Genomic DNA, 21,075 nt, shown 5'->3' with positions numbered 1-21,075 from the left:
CCACATCACTTTTTCAACGGTTTTGTCAAAAATTATCCTTCTCCTAGCCCTCCTAGACACGACTCATCATACGTATCGATTCGACACTATATGCGTCGGAGCCCGACATACATGGGCTCATCCCCGGCAACCTTACCTTTCAAGCTTGTATCGGCGATAACAGTTTCATCAAAGCCCGGATACGGACCAACTTCACCAACGGGAATTTCTCCGGGGTCATTTGGTATCCTTTCTCTTCTTTTCCTCCTCGATATGACCTCCTTTCGGCCCTCGAATTTATGCACTCTTCATGAACATCATCACTTTCATGTTCGGCATCATGTTCATTAAAGAGTTCGACTTGGTCGGACTCGAACTATCATCGATGGACTGAGTCGGATTCAAGAATAGGAAATTCACTACTTAATGGGTCTTCGAAGCGACGGTTTCACGATTCTTTTGGTTCGGCGGTTTCTTTGCGATTTCGATGGCTAGCTTGGTTCTTTATTAAAAGCAAACCCATCCCCTTCTTGGATACCCCCATCCCTTTCTTTATTAAAAGCGACCAAAGATTCCTCATTGGGGCTAGTGTATTCCAACAAAGCAATGGGACCATCTACATTATCTAAATTATCAACCATGTGACAGACATAGATTTCAATAGTATCCCCATTTTCAAAACTTTGTGAAATTTCGAAAATGTCCCTATCAGTTTGGATTTCTACAACACTATCACTATTAGGTATCCTAACACAAAATGAACAACTTGTAGTATACCCTAGTTCTTTAATATAATCCCTTAGTTCAAAAAAGGACAACCTATCCACATCAATATCCAAAAACTCTGTTATTTGTCCACCCTCATACTTTGGTTGGCCACTACTAACATCCAAAACCCCACCATGATACCATCTCAATGTTACTAATACAAACCCACTCATACCTGAAATTACAATTCGGTAATAGTACAAACAATCGGTACCACACATATACAATAACAATAGATGGTCAACAACAATCACAACCCCACACACACATCAAATAACAACAATTAAATTCGGACTTCGACAATACAAGGCCAAACGATGTATAAAATCACATTTTGGGGTGAAAATAAATTGGACGCAATTACAACGGTAATACTACACGACATAAGATTACACATCTCTTAACCCCAAATAACCCCATTTAAACTAGGAAAAACCCATAATTTTTTAACAAACCCTAGAAATTCATACGACAATTTCATAAATCCTATATAATATGGAAAAAAATAAACTTTATGCGTACAAATGCGACAAAGAACAAGACTAACACAGGTATTTTTTCGGTTCACTAAAAACTTGAAGATCGATCGACGATTTCGGGTCAAAATCCACCGCGATGTTACCACCTAAAGTTAGTTTAACTATGATTCACACCGATTTGCGAGTTTAAAATGGTATTTGAGTGATTAATATGGCGAAATCGAGTGGAAGGTGAGAGAGAATTTTGGATTTCAAATTTTGGAAACCAAAATAATGAAAATGACCGTCGATTTTAATTTTATGAGCGCGTGCATACACTCGAACTCGTTTGAGTGACTTTGTCCGGTTGAAAGCGAAAATAATACACAAAAAATAAGTCCAGTCCTACCAAGGGGGGTTTGATCATAGGACCCCCCAAAGTTGAGGTGTGTTATGGCAAATTTGGCCATAGTTTGAGTGTGTTTTGAAAGATAAAATCAGAAGTTTTATTGGATTTTCACAAATTGAGCATAATGCGTCGAATCTGGTATCTCTTGGACTATGAATCCGGCCTAGATAAAAAAAGGATTAAACTTAGAGAAAAATTGGTAAAGTTTATAACTTCTATGAACCAATAATTCTTTTATAAGTTTAGTGTCTTATCTATCACGACTCACTTTGTTGTTTGTCGCAGTTTTGCGCTAATACACCATAAGAGCGTCTGGTATTTATAAGTGCTCTAGAAATTTGTCACAATTGCATAGGAGCGGCCCCACTCCACATTCATATAATTCCAATCATGAAGTGTATTTACATAGAAATACACCACGTATAAAGAATATAAATTGGATTAACGACTTAATCAGCCTCACTTTGCCTTGCTGTATTGCATTATCTTCACACATCATAGGTTAGACATATTTTAATAGTGCGTACATGATCAACTATGACTTGTTATTACCCATATGAACCTACTACACGGGATCTCCAATCACATAGGTTGAGTTATCATCATTGTTGGTTTTCTCAAATTGACGAAAAGCCTCACTCCCCTCGATGTTTCTTATAGCCTTTGAATTGATCAATTTCACTTCTGACTTCATATAATCTATGAAAATAATTCCATCTTACGACAATTGCTTTATCACATTATGCATCAAATGCATGTGTCTACTTGTCATTGAAATATTTATTTTTGCTATAGATATTGTTGTTTAGCAACCACAATGTATAGACACAAAATAAATATTGGTTTTATTCCCATAGAAATATAAGCTCAGAGATTTCTTAACCAATCAGCCTCATTACCTATCAACTTCAAAACAACAAATTCATATTCCATAGTTGATCTAGCAATTATGATCTCTTTGGCTGATTTTCATATCATGGCACCCTCACCAAGGGTAAACACACAAACACTAGTGTATTTTGTATCATTTGAATCAAAAATTCAGTTAACATTACTGCATCCTTCTAGTACAACGGAAAATCCATTATATTAAATACCATAATTCATGGTACCTCTCAAATATTTCAAAAATCTTGTGATACATTTCAATGATTATTGTTAGGATTATGAACATATCTACTCAATCTACACACATAAGTTACATCAGGTCTAGTAAAATTCATCAAATGCATTAGATTATCAATTATTGAGCATATTTATTTTGAAAAATAGCTTCTTCCTGATTCTTTGTCAATTGATTGTTAGCATCAAAAGGAGTGTTCACAAATATCACCTCAAATGCTTATCATAATCATGTGAATAATCTAATAGTATAACTTTGAACACTACAAAGTGCTATTATTTGTGTCTCAAACACATCACTTACCGCTTATCAAAAATAAATATAAGTAGCTCACTGAATATTTCTAGTCATGCCAATTGTATTCTTTTCACTTTGCTAATGTTTAATGTCTTAAACAAAAATAAGCATGGAATAAAGATGTTAAGGAATTGAATGGTCAACTAAAATGATTTTAGAGAAGATAATATCAGTGGACAAGTAAAGCTGGAGCACACAAGTTTGGCTCTTACAGGTTCAACCTTGAGATATCACATAAAGAATAAATTCAAATATAAAAGAATAAGATGAGGACTATACATGAAGTTCTTATGAATGTACTCTTAATTTTTTTATCTCTATGCTTTTAACATTCTAAAAACAATAAGTTGATACCTTCTCTCGTTCAGCTACAAATTCTATATTGAATCATCCATAGTGGCAGATTTGAACTTTTGATCAAACTAGCGTCAATAAAATTCATCGAAAGAAGAATAATCATGCTGATAACATATTATAAAATCAACCTAAAAGAGTTAGTACAATATATCGAAAGATGAAAGCAAGAACAATAAAGAGATAAAGAGAGATAAGAGAGGAGAGCTTTTGTTTCTTCCATATAGCTCCAAGTCTAGCATGCCATAGATCCAAATTATCAATCAACTAAGCAGAGGCACCGACATTTTCATTCATAACATGAGAAATATTGAACTCATATAAATCATGATTACAATACGCTTTGCCCACAAAAATATTATTTGTGGTTAACACATCCTTATTATACTCAAATGAAAATTTCACCCCCATAATTCCATAGAAATTAAATTGGTTTGGAAATTAAGAACCTGGAGCACGTTAGTTAATGTAACATCCCGTACATCCGAGTTAGGTGTGAATGTGAAATAATTGGGGTTTAGATGTCATCTTAACTATATGGTTCCTTTCGAGATGGGTACAGGTATCAAATGATCTTTTCGGGGTCAAACGAGATAAGGAGGTTCGTTAGAAATCCTGAAATTCGTCTAAGTGTGAGATAGTTTCAGTTATGTCCATTATCGAACACTGCGCAGAAACTGACACGGGCCTCGCGATGGTCACGTGTTGCATGCGTGGGGGCGCGTGCGATGGCTCCGCATCGCACGCCGAGTGCACGAAAACACCCTTTCTAAATTTCAAGTCTGCAGGGGGTCATGCGATGGCCACACATCGCGGGCCCACAGTAAAAACTTTGGGCTTTGGGTCAAAAGTCGGGTTTTCGCATTTCTTTCTTATATTTAAGCTTAGGGTTAGTTACTAAACATCTCTAATCACAAAAAATCAACCCTAAGGCCTCCCCAAACCTCTAAGGTGAGTTCCTACTCCATCTACATCGACTCTACACTAAATTCACATCTTCTTGAAACTAGTTCATCTCTCCAAACCCTAGATTCTTGAAAACTCAAGAAGAAGGAGATAAGGGCGTGTGGAGTTCATCTAAGAGGTAAGACTTTTGATTTTCTGAGTTTAGTAATAGGTTTTGGATTGGTGTAGTGCATATTTCAAGATTAGAATTCACTAATGATTCACATACGGATTCAAGAACGAGTTTTAAGGCTAGAAAAACCCTAGTTTTTTTCGAATAATGGTAGAAATCCCTAGAATTGGTTAAAGTTCTAAACTTTTTTATTAATAACCATTGTAGTGTGATTGTTGAACTTGGAAGGAATCTGGTTTTTAGCTCATAATGGGATTAGAGGTATATCTCTTTTAAAAATCCTTTTTGACTATGAAGGTGATTTGTCTGTCTCTTTTTTAACATACTCTTTTGAACAATTTTTATGAACTCTTTGGTTGTGGTTTGTATGCGTGAGGGACAAGCCCACATTAAACTTTGTTTGTACTATATTATATATACGCATTCATGGTTGTTTTCATCTCTAAAAGATGATTGAAAATTGAGATATAAAGCTTCGGATTTGAACATGAATTACCCCATAACGGATGCTTAAACTTGACTTCGGAAAGGCTTGGATATTTCATGTGTTTCGCTTTATGAACGGATTGTGTTCAACTTGAAATGTATATAATGACTTGAACTTGGTTTCTAAACCCATTAATGATTTGAGATACCCCTATTAATGGGATAATGAACATAATTCATAATGAGTGATTCGGCTTCTATGCTATGATTGTGATTCGGCTATTATTCCATGATTTCTATTATTTGTGTTTTGCCTAGCTACTCGTGAGGAAGGGTAGTCATTACGGATCCTACTAGGGTTAACCTAGCCATTCAGGAGGAAGAGTGGCCATGGAGGATTCGCAATCCCAATGTGGTCTCTGCCTAGCTATTCAGGAGGAAGGGTAGCTATTCAGGAGGAAGGGTAGCCATTAGGGTTGATAACCCCGATGTGGTGCTTCTATGCTGTTTAGGGAACCTTAAATGGTCTTCCCTTCTTTATGTTGATTTGGGCCTGTATCGGCATGTGTTATGCTTTGGTTGCCTGTGAGTGGCTTGTTGATGATCCTGAATTCATGATTGAAAGACTTAAATTTGATAAATGACATAACGAGTTGAAATTGATTTATTTCCTCTTTAATGGTTTTCCTTAATGGTGTAACTAAGTTGGTGATTTATTCTATCTCTGAAATTAAACTGCTTTTATTGACACCGTTTTACTGATCCTTATTATATTATTTTGTTATATTAACTATTGTCCCGGAGACACTCACTGAGTACCCAGTACTCAGGTATACCATTGTTGTTTTTTATGGTGTGTTAGGTAACGTTGAGGAGCAAGTTCGTGATACGCGCGCGCGGATTAAGAGAGCTTGCTCCTTTCTGGACTATTTGTGAGCCCACATGCTTGTTCATAGGGCACCATCCTATCTTAGTTATTGTTTTAGTTTTTGGGCTGCGTCCCAAAGTTAGATTATGTTTTATTTATCATCTTAGAGGCTTCATAGACAGACGTTATTTCTGTGGGTAGTTGTTGAAGTCATTGCTTGACTCTTTGGGTGTTGCAACATTTTATAACGTTGCATTTATGATAGACTTCTGCTGATTTTATTATTTGATGGTGATCATGAGTTAGTTAGCTATTTATAACATATTGATATAACTGTTGAAAGATCATCGAAAAAAATTTGACGTTTTATTAATTTTATAATGTGCTTCCGGTGTTGTTCATTGCATCGGATGCCTGTTACGCATTGGTGGATTTTGGAGCGTGACAGTTTAGGCCTAAGTTTCTTCGGAGGTGAGTTTGAGAATAATTTTCTATTTCCATGAACTTGATTAGTTCTTGAATCATCATGATACATAAATTCTTCTCCTTCATTGAATTGAGTGTAAGACACAAAATCAGTTTTAGTGACACAAATATGCCTAGTAGCACCAAATTCCGTTATCCAATCACTCATATTGGCCAACACTTGAAAAATGACTGCAACAATAATATCATCCGCTTCAGTCAGATTTACTCTTGGCTTAGCAAGATTATGATTTTTTGCAACTCTGCTTCTACATTGAGCTGCATGATTGCTTGATTTGCCAGACCAAAAGTAATTGTTTTTTTTTTTAAATTTGATTGTTGGCTTAAGATTTTTAACCAGGATCCTTTTCTTTGACAGAAATTGATTATTTTTCGGTTGATATCTGTGATGATGTACTTCAACAAATTATAAGGAGATAATTGCTTTTGTTGTGCTTTCAAATTTTGTGTGTAGTCACACCAAGATTGTGTTAGCCTGTTAATTAGCTTACCAATCATGAACCACTCCGGCAAAATATATTTTTCCGACTTAAGATCCTCAACTAGTTTGTGAAACTCATTGATTTATAACTTTACGTCTTTGTTCTCGGTCATCTTTCATTTGAAAAAATTATCAATAACAAACATTTGTTTGGTAGCATCTTCAGCAGTATATTTAGTAAGCAACGAGCTCAAAATTTGCTTTGCTTCTTATATTAATTAGAACAATACACATCGAACAACTAGTTAGAAAGAGGACTTAATATAGTAAGCTTACAAACCTTATTTGCACAAATCCATAGATTTAGTTGAGCAGAAGAAGATTCATCAGGTTTTGAATCTATATTAACGGCAGAGAAAACGTGTCCCTGTCATGTCTTAAAATTTTGTCCGCAAAAACTTTCACCTAAGAAACATCAGGAAAGTGTTTGGCAAAGCTGTGTGAAGGCAAACTAGGAACAACATAAGAAGTTTGTGTAGCAATGGGAACATCACGGTCGCAAATTATCCATGACAACAAAATAATAGATAAATATGTTCTTAAGATTGTTGGAAATATTATTACACAATCACAGTAACAGTAAGGAGTTGTTGAAAGCTTGAGACATGTACGGCACTGTCTTTAAAGATATTTTACCGAAAAAGGTGTATTCCCAAAATTCAAAAAGTTCTTCGAGAATAAACTAGGAACAAAAACAACAAAGATTAAATAAAAATAATCCAGCACTAAGGAAAAAGAGAAGAGTATTTTCCACCTTTTTCACACTGTTCAAGTGATCACAAAGGAAAATATATAGTCCAAAAAGAGGTCATCTGATGGCTAGGAAACATTTCCTTATTAAAGTATAATAAAAGCCTTTCAAGGGCTGTTCAAATGATTGTGCACACATTTAATTTTAGCGCTTTTTCATTCTTGAAAAAAACCAGTAAGCCTATTCAATTGTAGGAAACAAACGTAATCTTAGCATTCAAATTTCTAATGAACAATTTGGCCAATGAAGAGGCAAGGATCTGTTACTATGTCAAAGTAACATTAAGAATATTTTCAGCAATCAAACAACAATGAAATGATATCAGAAGGCAGAAGCGAGAACCGGTGAAAATTAAGCCAACTAGTGGTACCATCCAGATATTGCATAAAATGATGATTCTTTTTGTTTCGAAATTCCATCTATAGATACTACACTTTCTTCTTGCTATAAGGGTCAATCCATGAACATCTTAGATATTACTCAATAACCAGTAAAGAAAAATTTAAATTATACACATTGACAGTATAATTTATTTTTTTTATACCATTAGTGTAGTTTAATGGATGATCATAAGTCATTTATAAATTTTACCAGGTTATCCATTAGTAATGTTTCTTATAGAGATTTACTTGTAATTACTCAACAAGTGACCTAATTCCGTGCACATATTTTACACTATCAACACACATAACTTAAAACTCATCAAGAAAAGGTCAATAATATCTTTTAGCTATTACAGTACCACCCCTTTGAGCTCAAACAGGAACCTTATTTACACTGTAATATGGAAGCTTGTGAACAATGACCACGAATACTGAAACGTGGTTCAGAGTTCATATGAAGTCATCCTTTTCCCTTTTCACAACAACTAAGCTGGGAAGAGGATCTGCACTTCTAAGCTGGTCAACAACTTCAGTTGTCAAAATTCTGTCACATACCATTAGTATGTAATAGCAACAGAAACATATAGATAAAACACCTTATCAAAAGTTTTACTTGTAAGATGCTCAAAATCCTGCCTAGTGCAACCATAATGTAGCTGACAAGATTATCATATTGAGAAAGACTAAATACAACAATTATTTTCTATTATGCCCTCTTGACCTTTCTTTTGTCAAACTGAAAGCAATGCTTAAGCTAGAAACTAGTTCAATAATGGTGATTATTAAAAAAAGAAAAAGAAGATTAATTGACTCGAGGATGAAGAGGTTTCTTATAAGACTGCAGCAGCAGTGATGAACAGACCACGCTAATGGAAGAAGCAGCCATGCAAGCACCAGCAAGCCATGGGGGCAAACGGATTCCAGTGAATGGGAACAAGATCCCAGCAGCAACTGGCATGCCAAGCACATTGTATCCGAGTGCCCAAACATAATTGAGCCTGATACGTGACATTGTCTTTCTAGAGAGATCTAATGCCGTGACAACATCTTCAAGGTTGCTCTTGATGAGAACAACATCAGCAGCTTCAATAGCTACATCAGTGCCTGCACCAATTGCCATCCCAACATCAGCTGCAACCAGTGCTGGGGAATCGTTTATCCCGTCTCCTACCATTGCAACAGGAGTGCCTTTCAACTGCATCAAAGTGGTATAAATTAGAAGCTAAGTTGAGCATAGTGGATCTTCAAAGCATTTTCCCTTGAAATGGACAAAACTTTTGTGCACACACATGATTACAGTCCGGAGTTTCTTCCTAACAATTGCTAACCAAGCCACTAGTAGACAAACAACTTGCACTGTACATCAATTGCTAATCATGAATCTTAATAAAATATGCATATTATATTATTTAAAAAGAGGAGAGAAAGGCTCGCCTGCAATTCTTTAATCTTATCAGCTTTTCCCAGTGGATCTGTTTCAGCAAACACCATCTGAATTCCCACTTCACTTGCTATTGCTCTTGCTGTCGCCCAGTTATCACCAGTCACCATGACACTTGTAATGTCCATCGAGTGGAGAAAAGAAATAACACGTGCAGCGTCTGGCTTTACAGGATCAGTCACAGCAAAAGCCCCAGCTATTTTCTCATCCGCGGCAACCAAGACACAAGTCCTAGCAAGATGTTCATGCTCTGAGATGTAGTTATCAACCTCACTGCTTACTGGGACGTTAAAAGCATGCATAAGCCTCCTGTTTCCAACTAGGATTTTCCGTTCTCCAACTTTTCCGCTCACACCAGCTCCAGTGTGCACTTCAAAGTCCTCTATCTCAGGGTGATATTCATTTTCAGCACCGTGCTTCAGGCGTAATTTTTTGGCATGGTCCACAACTGCTTTTGCAATAGGATGCTCACTATTTGCCTGGAAATCAAATTCTGGACAAATGAACCCAACACAGATATGCCCAAGAGAAGTGATACTTCAACTTTTAATTAACTTTCCCACTTATGAAATCACATTGAAAATACCTCGTTTTATTTGAGTCCATATTTGAATAATTAACTTAAAAATTACTACTTGAATATGATTGCAGGTAATCCAATTTCATTGCTGGGATGTCCAAAAATATTTCACTTTAATGGAATTAATATTAGCTGTGATAACTGATGTAACTACATTCACAACAATTAACACTCTCTTCTAGCACAACATAAAATGTTCGAAGTTAAATTAGCCAGCAATATCAAAGTTACACGTCCTAAAAAAGAAGAAAGGAACTAAAAGGGGGATAATGAAGTATCACTTTTACAGATACAAGTTGAGGAGAAATCATGTGTGCACCAGAGTTATTATCTCATGTGCCAGTGTGCCACAACATTCACTTCTGATAATTTACTATTTCGATAGCACTGAAGTTTCAATTCATGGAGAGGGCTAAAGTATAGGATAGAAGGTAGAGTATTTCAGATAACTTTAAGGTGATAATTGAAGATCAGCCCCTTCATTTCTTTCATGTTAGCTCAACAGTTTACATGATTTACTTGCCTCTCCAATCTATTTCAATAATATGCATTAAATGCCCATGTAGATGTGCATAAATAAGAAATGTATATCAAAGTTACCAGATAAGAGGGTTGGCATCACATCTAAGAATGTATTAAGGAAAAGCATTATGAAACAAAAGGGAAAAGAAGCCTACCTCGGCAGAGATAGTTACATCACAGAAGTCGGTCATGGAGATGTTAGAAAATAACACGGCACTGACAACAGTGGGTTTTCCAACTGTCAGTGTTCCTGTCTTATCAAACACGACCAGTTTCACCTGCAAGAACAAGATGTGTTTGCGCTAACACCCACACCAAAAAACAGAAAAATACAATTTCTTTTCTATTCATGAATTAAAATATTTGGTATTAAAATTGGGCTGCAAGCACAACTGAACTCCCAGTTAACTCGCTACTTCTATACAAGAACTTCTGGAACCAAGGATTGATCTCATTTCTGGCTTGCTCTGAAATAAACGGGAATTATTATCTGAATTTGAATTTTCAAGGCAATGAACTGACAAGACCCAGGTCCCTGACCCCTCAAATCCCTCTCAGCTCAAAAGAAGGAAAAAAAAAAAAAAAAAAGAGTGGATCACTGCTTGTGTGAAATTGAAATAATATCACCTATAGACTACTAATAAGGCTGGAGAGGTGAACAAACCTTATGCGCCTTTTCAAGGGCATTTCCACCTTTAATAAGCACACCTTGAGAAGCGCCCTTTCCAGTGGCAACCATAATTGCTGTAGGAGTAGCTAACCCGAGAGCACAGGGGCAAGCGACCACCAATACTGATATACCAAACTGCAATGCAAGCTCAAATACACTCATTCCTTTCGGTATCCAGCTTGAAGGATATAGACCTAATACCCCAGGGATAAACCATCCCAGCCATGTCACAACTGCAATTAAAACAACCTGAAATATAATAAGATTGGGTTGTTTTAGCTCTCCTGCAGATAACTGGCAACCTCTGAGAATAATGTCAACTCAAGCCATTTCAGATCTCAAAAGCTATATTGGCTTACTTATCATACGAACTATGCTGTACATTTACATTAGAAACTATGACAGGCTCCAAATTATTGTTTATCCTAATCATCCAGATTAAGGTCTTAGAATAAACCAGAGAATATTTGGCCATGGTCTTTGCTATAGATTTAAGTGTTTGCATCCACCAGTATTTAAATAATGGTACCCTGTCAATAAAGACTTCTAAGATGAATATACTGAAGATATCAACTGCAACATATATCTTGATTACACATCGAGGGAGTATCTCTTCTACATAAACAATCATACACCAATTAAAGATGCTGTCCTGTAAAAAAAATTAGCCATCATGCAGATCTGAATAGTTTTTTATGAACTGCTTGGATTTCATTTCATTCATAGAAATTAAATAAGCTAACAGGATTGTACTGGTTTCTACTTATAGTGATAATACTCACTGTGGGTACAAAATATCTTGATATCTGATCAGCAAGCTTCTGAACAGGTGCTCTGGCAAGCTGAGCAGCTTCAACTAACTGAACAATTTGTGAGAGGGCAGTCTCCGAACCAATATGAGTGGCCTTGATGAGTACACATCCATTATCATTTACGGTTCCACCAATGACCTAACAATTAAATGTTTATTATTAAAAAGTGTGCTAAAAGATATAGAATCTGTTGATGATAGCCTGCATTTAAAAACAAAAAGTGTGAAAGCCATGGCCAACAAATCTTGAGTACCTTATCACCTGGCATCTTAGAGACAGGCCTAGCTTCTCCTGTGATCATACTCTCGTTCACATAACTGTGACCATTAATAACAATGCCATCTACAGGAACCTTTGCCCCTGGAACAATCTTAAGTACATCATTCTTTTGTATTAATTGAGTGCTAATTTCTGTCTCAGAAACAATATTCCCAGCACCGTCCAGTGTTAATAGGTACGCAGTCTCGGGAGCGAGCTCTGTCAACTTTGCCAAAGCATCTGATGTCTTTCCTTTTGCAAGAACTTCTAGGTATTTCCCCAATAATATAAATGATATCAACATGGGACTAGTCTCAAAGAAATCTTGCCCCTCAAAGGAGTTAGAGGTCAATGCTTTTATCATTATATAAACTGAATAGAAATAGGCAGCATTAGTTCCCAATGCAATCAGAACATCCATGTTTGCAGATTTCCGTCTCAGTGCATGATATGATCCTGCATAGAACCTAAAAAAGAAGTTTTAGACCCAGACATTTTTAGATTTTACTCATATTAAAGAGAATTCGAAATAAAAAAGGCAATGACATTGCATTTAGAATTCCATGAAGGAAAGAGTACCTTCGACCAATAACAAACTGCACAGGTGTGCAAAGGATCCATTTTAACAATAATCCAATAGTTAGCACGTTGAAAACCTTATACTCTAACCAATTCCCATAAGGAGGAAGCATTGGAAGTACCATTGAGAAAACAAATATTGGCACTGCAAATAAGCAGCTCCACAAAAACAGGTTCCTGTAAGTTTGAATTTCATGCTCTTTTTCTATTTCTCGCTGTCTCGGTGGGATAAAAAGGCTTGCACGATAACTACTCGACCCATGCCCAGCTTCTTGAATGCACTGCATTAGGGTTCTTGGACCAATTATATCTGGTTCATAACTTATGGTCACTATATGCTCTTGCTGGTTAATTTGAACAGTGTTTACACCTTCCAAGGCATCGAGACAGCGTTGAATAGCAGTAAAATCATCTGGAGAATTGATGCCTTCTAGCTTGAAGTGTACTTTATTTAAGTCACTGCCTGAACTGATTATATCAGCTCCAAATCCAGCATCTTCTACTACTTCAATAATCCGGCTGATACTTGTAACATTTGGATCAAAATGAACTTTTGCTTCTTCAAGAGATAAACCAACCACAGCTTTCTTTACTCCATCAGTCATCGAAAGGGCACGTTCAACAGACTCAGAACAGCTTGTGCATGCCATCCCCTTGATTCTGATCCGGCAGATAGCAATGTCTTGCTCTGGGAACTCATCAACTAGAAAACCAGTGTCTTCGACAGCCTCTTTTATCTTTTTTGCCTGGTATACTCATATCTTTAATTAGAAATACAAAAACATAAATAAGGAAGAGAAAAAAAGAGCAATCAACCACCAATAAATCAATCTCCGAAGCCATAAACATTAGAGTTGATGCAACTTTTCTCAGTTGAGCTCGGGAAGCACTCAACACACGAGAAGATGACAAGAATTCAGGCATAATTTTTTAAAATGTCGTTTATACTAGAATATTTTCCTTTATTTGTTTGACCTATAAACCTGTTCTGCTCTTTTATAAAATTTGTAAAATTCCGCCTTACAGTGAGACGTGCATAATATGCATGCTACAGGACTGTAAAAGCATTAGGACAGTCCAGATTGGAACAACAGAGAGAGAGAGAGATCACAACAGTTATTTGAGCACAAGGTATGGCATACCTTCTTTGAGATATAAAACTGAGTTAGAAAATGCTTCGCGACAAAAAACATTTTTTTACTGCTACGAACACAAGCCAATTAAGGAAGCAGTTATTACAGAAAAGTCATGAAATTGGAAATGAAAAAAGAAAAGCACAAACAAAAGAATCAATCTGTCAGTTAACAACAGTAAATTTAGTAGGCGTTTGGCCATAGAAACCAAAATGTTTTTCACTTTTTTTTGGAATTTTGGAGTTGGAGTTATGTTTGGCCATAGTTTTTGCAAATAGTATTTTTTTTTATTGAAATGTACTTTTCAACAAGGTTTTAGTTGTGAAAAACAAGTTTTTCTTGTTTTTCAAATTCCAAATACAACTTCAAGTTGTATTTGGAATTTTCATGGCCAAACACTAATTTTTATAAAAAGTGAAAAAAATTTCCAGTAAAAAGTGAATAATTCTTATGGCCAAACGGGTCCTTAGGGTGTGTTCTTAATTATTTTCTTGTGTTCGGATTGTAAGAAAAACATATTTTCCTAAAAGCATTCGTATATAATCTAGATAAATACACGGGAAGTGAGGGTAGGGGTGGGGGTGGTGCGGATGGGGGCTACGATACACGATCAATGTGGAATGCCACTTGTAGAACTTGTTTTCCCTACTTGCACTAGGGAAGTCAATTTCCTCATTTTTAAGGAACTTTTTTTCCCGGAGAAAATATTTTTCAAAATTTTGACCAACCGAAAGTGGGAATATTGAAAAACATTTACTGGAAAATGTTTTCCTCCATACCGAACACACCATTAGTGAATTTTCAAACCAATAGACTGTCAATAGCATGAAAAGGCTACTAAGCTATTTGGTCGTCTAGGACTCTGAAGTCCTTGAACAGTTGAAGATTAAATTATTAGCTTAAAATTAATGCAGTGTTCCATTATCTCAAACTGGACATACACTGATAAGTTCTGGCACATATTTAACAACGGCCTGGCCTTGAAGCGGAGACACTGTAGCACTTTCAATCCCCTTCAGCTTTCCCAGCGCAGATTCTATGGAATTGGAACAAGATGCACAAGTGATGCCATTAACTTTGAAAAGAAGAGTTCGAATCTTTTTATTCCTACTGTTACTTAGTTGAACCACATTGATAGCTATAGCGTCAGCATCTTGTAAAAGCGGTTTCTTCAAGTCGTCCTTCCCATTAGCTTCCATTTCTTTGTCCTGGGAATCAAAATCTTCAACACTGAAAATTGATAATAACAATAGTCAAATCACACATGTCATTCAGTCAAAGTTTGATATATAAGATACTGAATTCTCATCTATCTGCAAGCCAAATGTCAAGAACAAACAAATACTTAGAATAGGAGAAAGGTGCTGGGAAGGAGCAGGATAGTCAAAAGTAGTGCAGTTTTTAGACTTTTTCTTAGTCTTTTTTAACATTCTTATCATAGTGTTCTCCTAGGAAGTAATTAGTAATAAATGAAATCCCAAACTTTTTATGTTATTAAAAAACTTACTAAAAATATCAAGATGGGGAGAGCGGCTGGTGAAAATAATCTCAATAGACATCAGAAACCTATTACTATCAAAATCTAAATAAAATCCAATTGAACACTCCAACCATGACAAAGATCAAACCACAAAATAGAGCAATCCCCGCAAATTTTTACAGTTAGTTCAACAGAACAAGCAGTTACAGAAACAAAAACCACTGAAGGCAGCCCTCAGAAAACACCATTATATACATAATCTCTCCCAAAAGAAAAAAAGGAGGGGGGCAGCCCAGTGCACTAAGCTTCCGCTATGCGAGGAGGTCCATGAGAAGGACCGGACCACAAGGGTCTATTGTACGCAGCCTTACCCTTCATTTCTGCAAGAGGCTTTTTCCACGGCTTGAACTCATGACCTCCCGGTCACGTGGCAGCAACTTTACCAGTTACCCAAATTTACAAAAACTGTTTGGGTTTTCCTTGTAACCTTGGATAGAAATTACCTTTAAAAAAAAGAGTCAAATACATGAAAATTATTGGAATAAGAAGGAAAGAATATTACTTACTTGTTTTCAATAATGAAAAGAAAGTAAATATAATCAGAATTTAACAGAAACTAATTGACCTATTAACAATCTGGCCAAAATTTTATAATCAGAGAGCTTCATAATTCACCAAACAGACTAACACATAAGAAAGCAAGAACAGAAAGCCAATCCCTTAAACTATTTGATCAGTTGGGTTTTCCTTTCTTCACTTAAAAACATGAAAATCTTGGAATAAAAAACAACTGTGAGAAGAAAGTCAATATAATCAGAATTTAAGAGAAACTCATTGACCTATTAACAATTTGGCCACAAAATTCACAAAACATAAGAAACAAAGCACAAAAAGTCAATACCTTTTAACTATTTGCTGGCACAACTTTCACTATAACACAAGAATGATCACTCGGGTTTTCCTTTCTTCACTTAAAAAGTCAAAAAACATGAAAAACATGAAAAATCTTGAAATAAAAAAATTGAACTTTTTGTGGTTTTCTGTGAATAAAATTTAGGGTTTGGAGGGGCGAAATTTAGACGGTTGCCGGGAAGTTGTGATGGTTGTGGTTTAGGGGAAGTTGAATTTGAAGTCTATATAAAGAAACTTTATAACATGGTATATGGGCTGTGAGAGAGAGATGCTTTTGTTTTGGTCCACTATGTTTGAATTTTCGAATATAACGAACTGGTCCTCTACTTTCCCACCAAGAATAAAGTCCTCCAAACGTAACCTCACCTGTCGTTATTTAACCCCTGACACGTGGTTAATTGCATTATTACCCTCCGTTTAAGGTAAAAATTAAGCACTCAATATTTACACTCGATTGATTAGACAGGATATGGCGCAGTTACTGAAGATATGACTCTAGATAGCAAGGTTTGGAGGATAAAGACTAGTGAGTAGCTAAGGGTTGTCGCACTTTATTTGAGAGAGGTCGGGGCTATTTAGTAGTCGCGTAGTCTCTTACCCTTTATTGTTGTGTATTGCTACCTATTTCTCCATTTACTTTGTATCTTGTTATTTTTCTATTTTCTTTGTTTTCATATTATTTTTGCTTTTTTCTAAGCTGAAGGTCTATATAAAACATCCTTTTTACTCACCCGACACTGTAACTTTTACCGAGACTGTATGTTTATATAGAAAAATCGATTAACTGATTTATATAATTCTATTTTGGAACCCTACCAACACAATATGTTTATATAGAAAAATCGATTAACTGATTTATATAATTCTATTTTGGAACCCTACCAACACAAGCTGATAGCTTCGCGAAGAGAAAACCCCCTTAAGGTTTTGCTCCAGTGTGTGGCGGGGGTTCAAATCTCGTTGACCTCATTTGAGTTCCTTCATCTCTTTTTTTGTTTCTACAAAATACTACACACTTCACCAGCCAAATGAAAACCCCACGTCTCCCAGTAATTTCTCATTCTTTTACTCTTTTTTTTTTTTTTTTTTTTTTTTATCTTTCTCTTATTTTTTCTTACAATTTTTAATTTTATTATTAGCACAAAAAAGTAACCATCAAATATGACCCATTGAATATGAGTTGGATAACCTACTTTATAAAAATGATTCAAATATGGATATCCATATTATCAATACTCATTTGTATGTTTGTTATTTTTTATGAGTTCTTGTTTTCTCGGAATTTAAGCTTATTTTAGTTTTTAGCCTGTGTTTTCACCTGATTATTCCTGAAGTCATATCCATATTATCCGTCGGTTAACCCATTTTTTATTCGTGTTAAATATAGGCGGGTTGAATATTTTATTAGTTTTGGTGAACTCGTTTTTGACCCGCTCATATCCGATCCAATCCGTTGTTCGTTTGGCGCTCCTAATTATTACTGTATATCAATATGAAATTATTGAAAACCCACACACTTTAAATTTTAAATCCGTCTCTGTCTATTCTCCCTCGAGATCCAACTCGTAGACTATACTGATATGCTGTTGTTGTTGTATCTACACCCGATTAATGAGTAAAAGACATTGTCTTTCAAACACAAATTTATCAACTAACCATGGTTAACTGATACGTGCCTTTCACTTTAATTTTAACTACCAAGCTTAATTTTTTTTTATTTCTTATATAAAATTGAGCGCAAATGGGTATTATCCTCCATTTACTTCTTTGAGTTTGGGGGTTTTGTGGTAGGAAGGATTGGATAATAAAGGGAATATCCAAATTCCAATCTCAGGATAAGATTAGAGAAAATGACAAAATGGTCTCTTATGTTTGGATTAGGTCTAAACTAGTCTTTTAAATATATCTGTGAACAGTTTTGGTCATGTTATTTGAGTTTGTTAAAAGTGAGCAATTTTTTATCTCCACCAAATGTTGTTAGATTTAATGAAAAATCGGAAAAAGAAAAATTTTAAGGAAAACTCACATTTAGAGGTGTAATTATTACAATTTCTGCTATTTTTGGTCTAATTATATTGTTTGGCGTACTTTTTTAAGGTGTAATTTCAGTTATTTTTAGTCTATTTGTGGTGTTTTTTTATAGTTTTGTTGTTGCAATTTCTGTAATTTGACGAGAATTTCCTAACATTTTTTTTATTAACTTTTTTCACAATTCTCGTTAAATCTAATAACTAGATTTTATTAAATATTTGATGAAAACATAAAATGCTCACTTTTGCCAAACTTAAAGAACTAAGCTATTCAAAATATATTTTAAGAATTATTTTAGATCTGCTCCTAAACATAAGGGATCATTCTGGTCATTTCCGTGAAAAGATTACAAAGGTAATTAAAGAGGAGTGGAAGTTGTTGACTCGTAATTTATTGTTTTAACCCCACACACACACACACACACACCAAAAAAAAAAAAAAAAAAAAAAGGAATTTGTCGCCTTGTATCTGTACCATGGATTTTGCGCCAGACAATTAACCAGAACAACGTTATGCCAGTTGCGCACTTAAGACAAAATAATCGAACATACGTACTCTTCTACTATAAAAAATACTACCAAATAATTTTATATAACCTGAGCAGAGCTCTAGCGTAAATCCTAACCTGAAGAAATTTTAAAACACAGTTAAATTAGTGTGTGTCTGTGTATATATACGAACCTATTTCATAAAGTATTTTTGCAATGTAAAATACATTCAGTTCAAGCTGGAGTTGTGTTAAGGTCAAGGACAATAGGTGTGAGACAATTTGCTACTGTAAAGAGTATGAATGACTCTGAATTAAGAATTAAAACTTCAAGCATAACGGATGATGTAATTGAGATATCTTATATATTCATATTGAATATATTTGAAGTTATTCCTTTTAGCTATTGAATAAACTCTCTTTGGTAGAATATATTGGATTTTCCTCTGGTATTAACTCTGAATTCCTTTCAACAATAAGATAGATCAATTATTGTATACTCACACATGAATCAAAGTTATTAAAAAAAATAATGCATGTGACATATCACGCCAAAATCAAAAGCTTAAAGCCACTGCCAAATTCTTGTTTCGTGACTGCAACTTTGGACAGCCGAACTGCATTGGGTACTCCAATAACAATAGAATGCCAAGCCAGTGTTGGAGAAGCTTTTATTTTATCTCGTGTTGGAAAAAAGGAAAAAAAGTTATTTTCTTACAATTGAAATTAAAATATTTTGACAAAACTATCTAAAGCTTTTTACATGCATGACAATTATTCTGAAAATGCACAATCCTATTTATTGGTTATATTTTATTTTATTTTTAAGTAAGTAATGAGGTTGGATATAGTGAGTATGAGAAGAGGTAAAGGTTGGCCAAAGAGTTACTCGGAAAGGTGATTAGACATAGGGGTGTCAATGATTTTTAAAAAACTGATAGTACCGGCCGAATCGTACCATACCGAACCAATTTTTAGGTTCTTTTTAATAAGCAGAAGGTTTCAAAATTTATAACCGTACCGAATAATTAGGGTGGATTTTTTATTTTATAAAAAAAAAATACCGCCTAATAAATATATATGTAAAAATATATTTTATATATCAAAATTTATAATACATAGCATTAGATATTTTAACTTTGGACCTTGCCTAGTTGGGATGAATTTAAATGAAGAGGGCTATAATTAAAACTTAAACCTACTCGACCCTAAAACAAAATAGATAGTATCTAACACTACTACACGATAATATCATCATCAACTTCTCCAGAAGAAGAAAATGTTTATTTTTACCTCCTCTTCTTTTTTGTTCCCTCTGTATTTTTTCTAAATTTTTGAAGTTCTTATTCCAATTAGCAATGATAGCAACTACATATAACTTCATATTGCAAATTCTTTAACTAAAAAATTAGTACAATTATCCTTTCCCCATTGCCACTGGAACCTCCATGACAATTAATTTATGTAGTTCTAGTTTTTAATAATTTCTAATGATAAATATATTCCCTAAACACCAAATATCTTATTTTGATACAATAATTGGCTTGCTAATTGCAAGATCCATTAATCCAATGTATAGTTCTAGTTTTTAATAATTTTCAATTTTCTTTTAGAAGCAACAAATATAAGTATTTATTTATAATGTATTGTGTTCCTTATAAGTAGATGTTGTTGTATTTGTGAGATTCATCAATAATGTAGTGTTTTTCCATCGCATTTTTAATTCTTAATTTTTTATTTTGTATCGAATTAGGTGATTTTTAAAAATTACTGAAAATTAACCGAACCGTACGGATACCGGAGAAAAAAATGATTTGATTGGGACAGTTTTAAAAAGTTTAATTTGGTTATTTATAGTAGAGTAATAAAAAAAATTGTTATGGTAAAATTTATTGCAAAAAACGGCCGAACTGAACCATTGACACCCTAAATTTAGACAGGACGTGGTGCAACTTCAGCTTACTTAAGGCATGGCTTTAGATAGAAGGGTATGGAGGTCGTGAATTAGGGTAGAAGACTAGTAGGTAGTTAAGCGTTGTCTCACTTTTCGTGGGATTAAGCTCGGTGGTAGTCTAGAGCATCGTGTTTGTCGTAATATTAGCCTTATTCATGTAGTTTCTTCTTTTGATATATGGTACCATCTGTTGTTTATTATGTTTCAATTATAACATTATTAAGTTGTTGTTAATATTAATTTTTCTGACGCTCTGTACTACTTTCCTCACTAGTTGTCATGCTTTTTCAATGTCATGTTTCCTTTTTCATAAATACTTTGATTTGCTGTACTTGAGCTGAGGGTTTTTGAAAAA

The 21,075-nt window shown here is 34.8% G+C and overlaps 1 protein-coding gene across 1 annotated transcript; it reads right to left on the bottom strand.

Annotated features, from left to right (window-relative positions):
- Positions 1 to 8,458: 8,458 nt before the first annotated feature.
- Positions 8,459 to 16,512, bottom strand: LOC132065252 (copper-transporting ATPase HMA4-like). The gene is made up of 9 exons (XM_059458549.1): positions 16,238 to 16,512; positions 14,798 to 15,086; positions 12,724 to 13,469; positions 12,140 to 12,611; positions 11,857 to 12,024; positions 11,069 to 11,323; positions 10,560 to 10,682; positions 9,296 to 9,781; positions 8,459 to 9,056 (listed from the first exon to the last, which is right to left on the bottom strand). The coding sequence occupies exons 2-9, from the start codon at positions 15,053 to 15,055 to the stop codon at positions 8,664 to 8,666; spliced, it is 2,901 nt and encodes a 966-aa protein (XP_059314532.1). The 5' UTR covers positions 15,056 to 15,086; positions 16,238 to 16,512; the 3' UTR covers positions 8,459 to 8,663.
- Positions 16,513 to 21,075: the final 4,563 nt, after the last annotated feature.

This window comes from Lycium ferocissimum, chromosome 7 (genome assembly GCF_029784015.1).
Source record: "Lycium ferocissimum isolate CSIRO_LF1 chromosome 7, AGI_CSIRO_Lferr_CH_V1, whole genome shotgun sequence".
Lineage (NCBI taxonomy): Eukaryota > Viridiplantae > Streptophyta > Magnoliopsida > Solanales > Solanaceae > Lycium > Lycium ferocissimum.
This window is presented reverse-complemented; position numbering and strand designations above follow the sequence as displayed.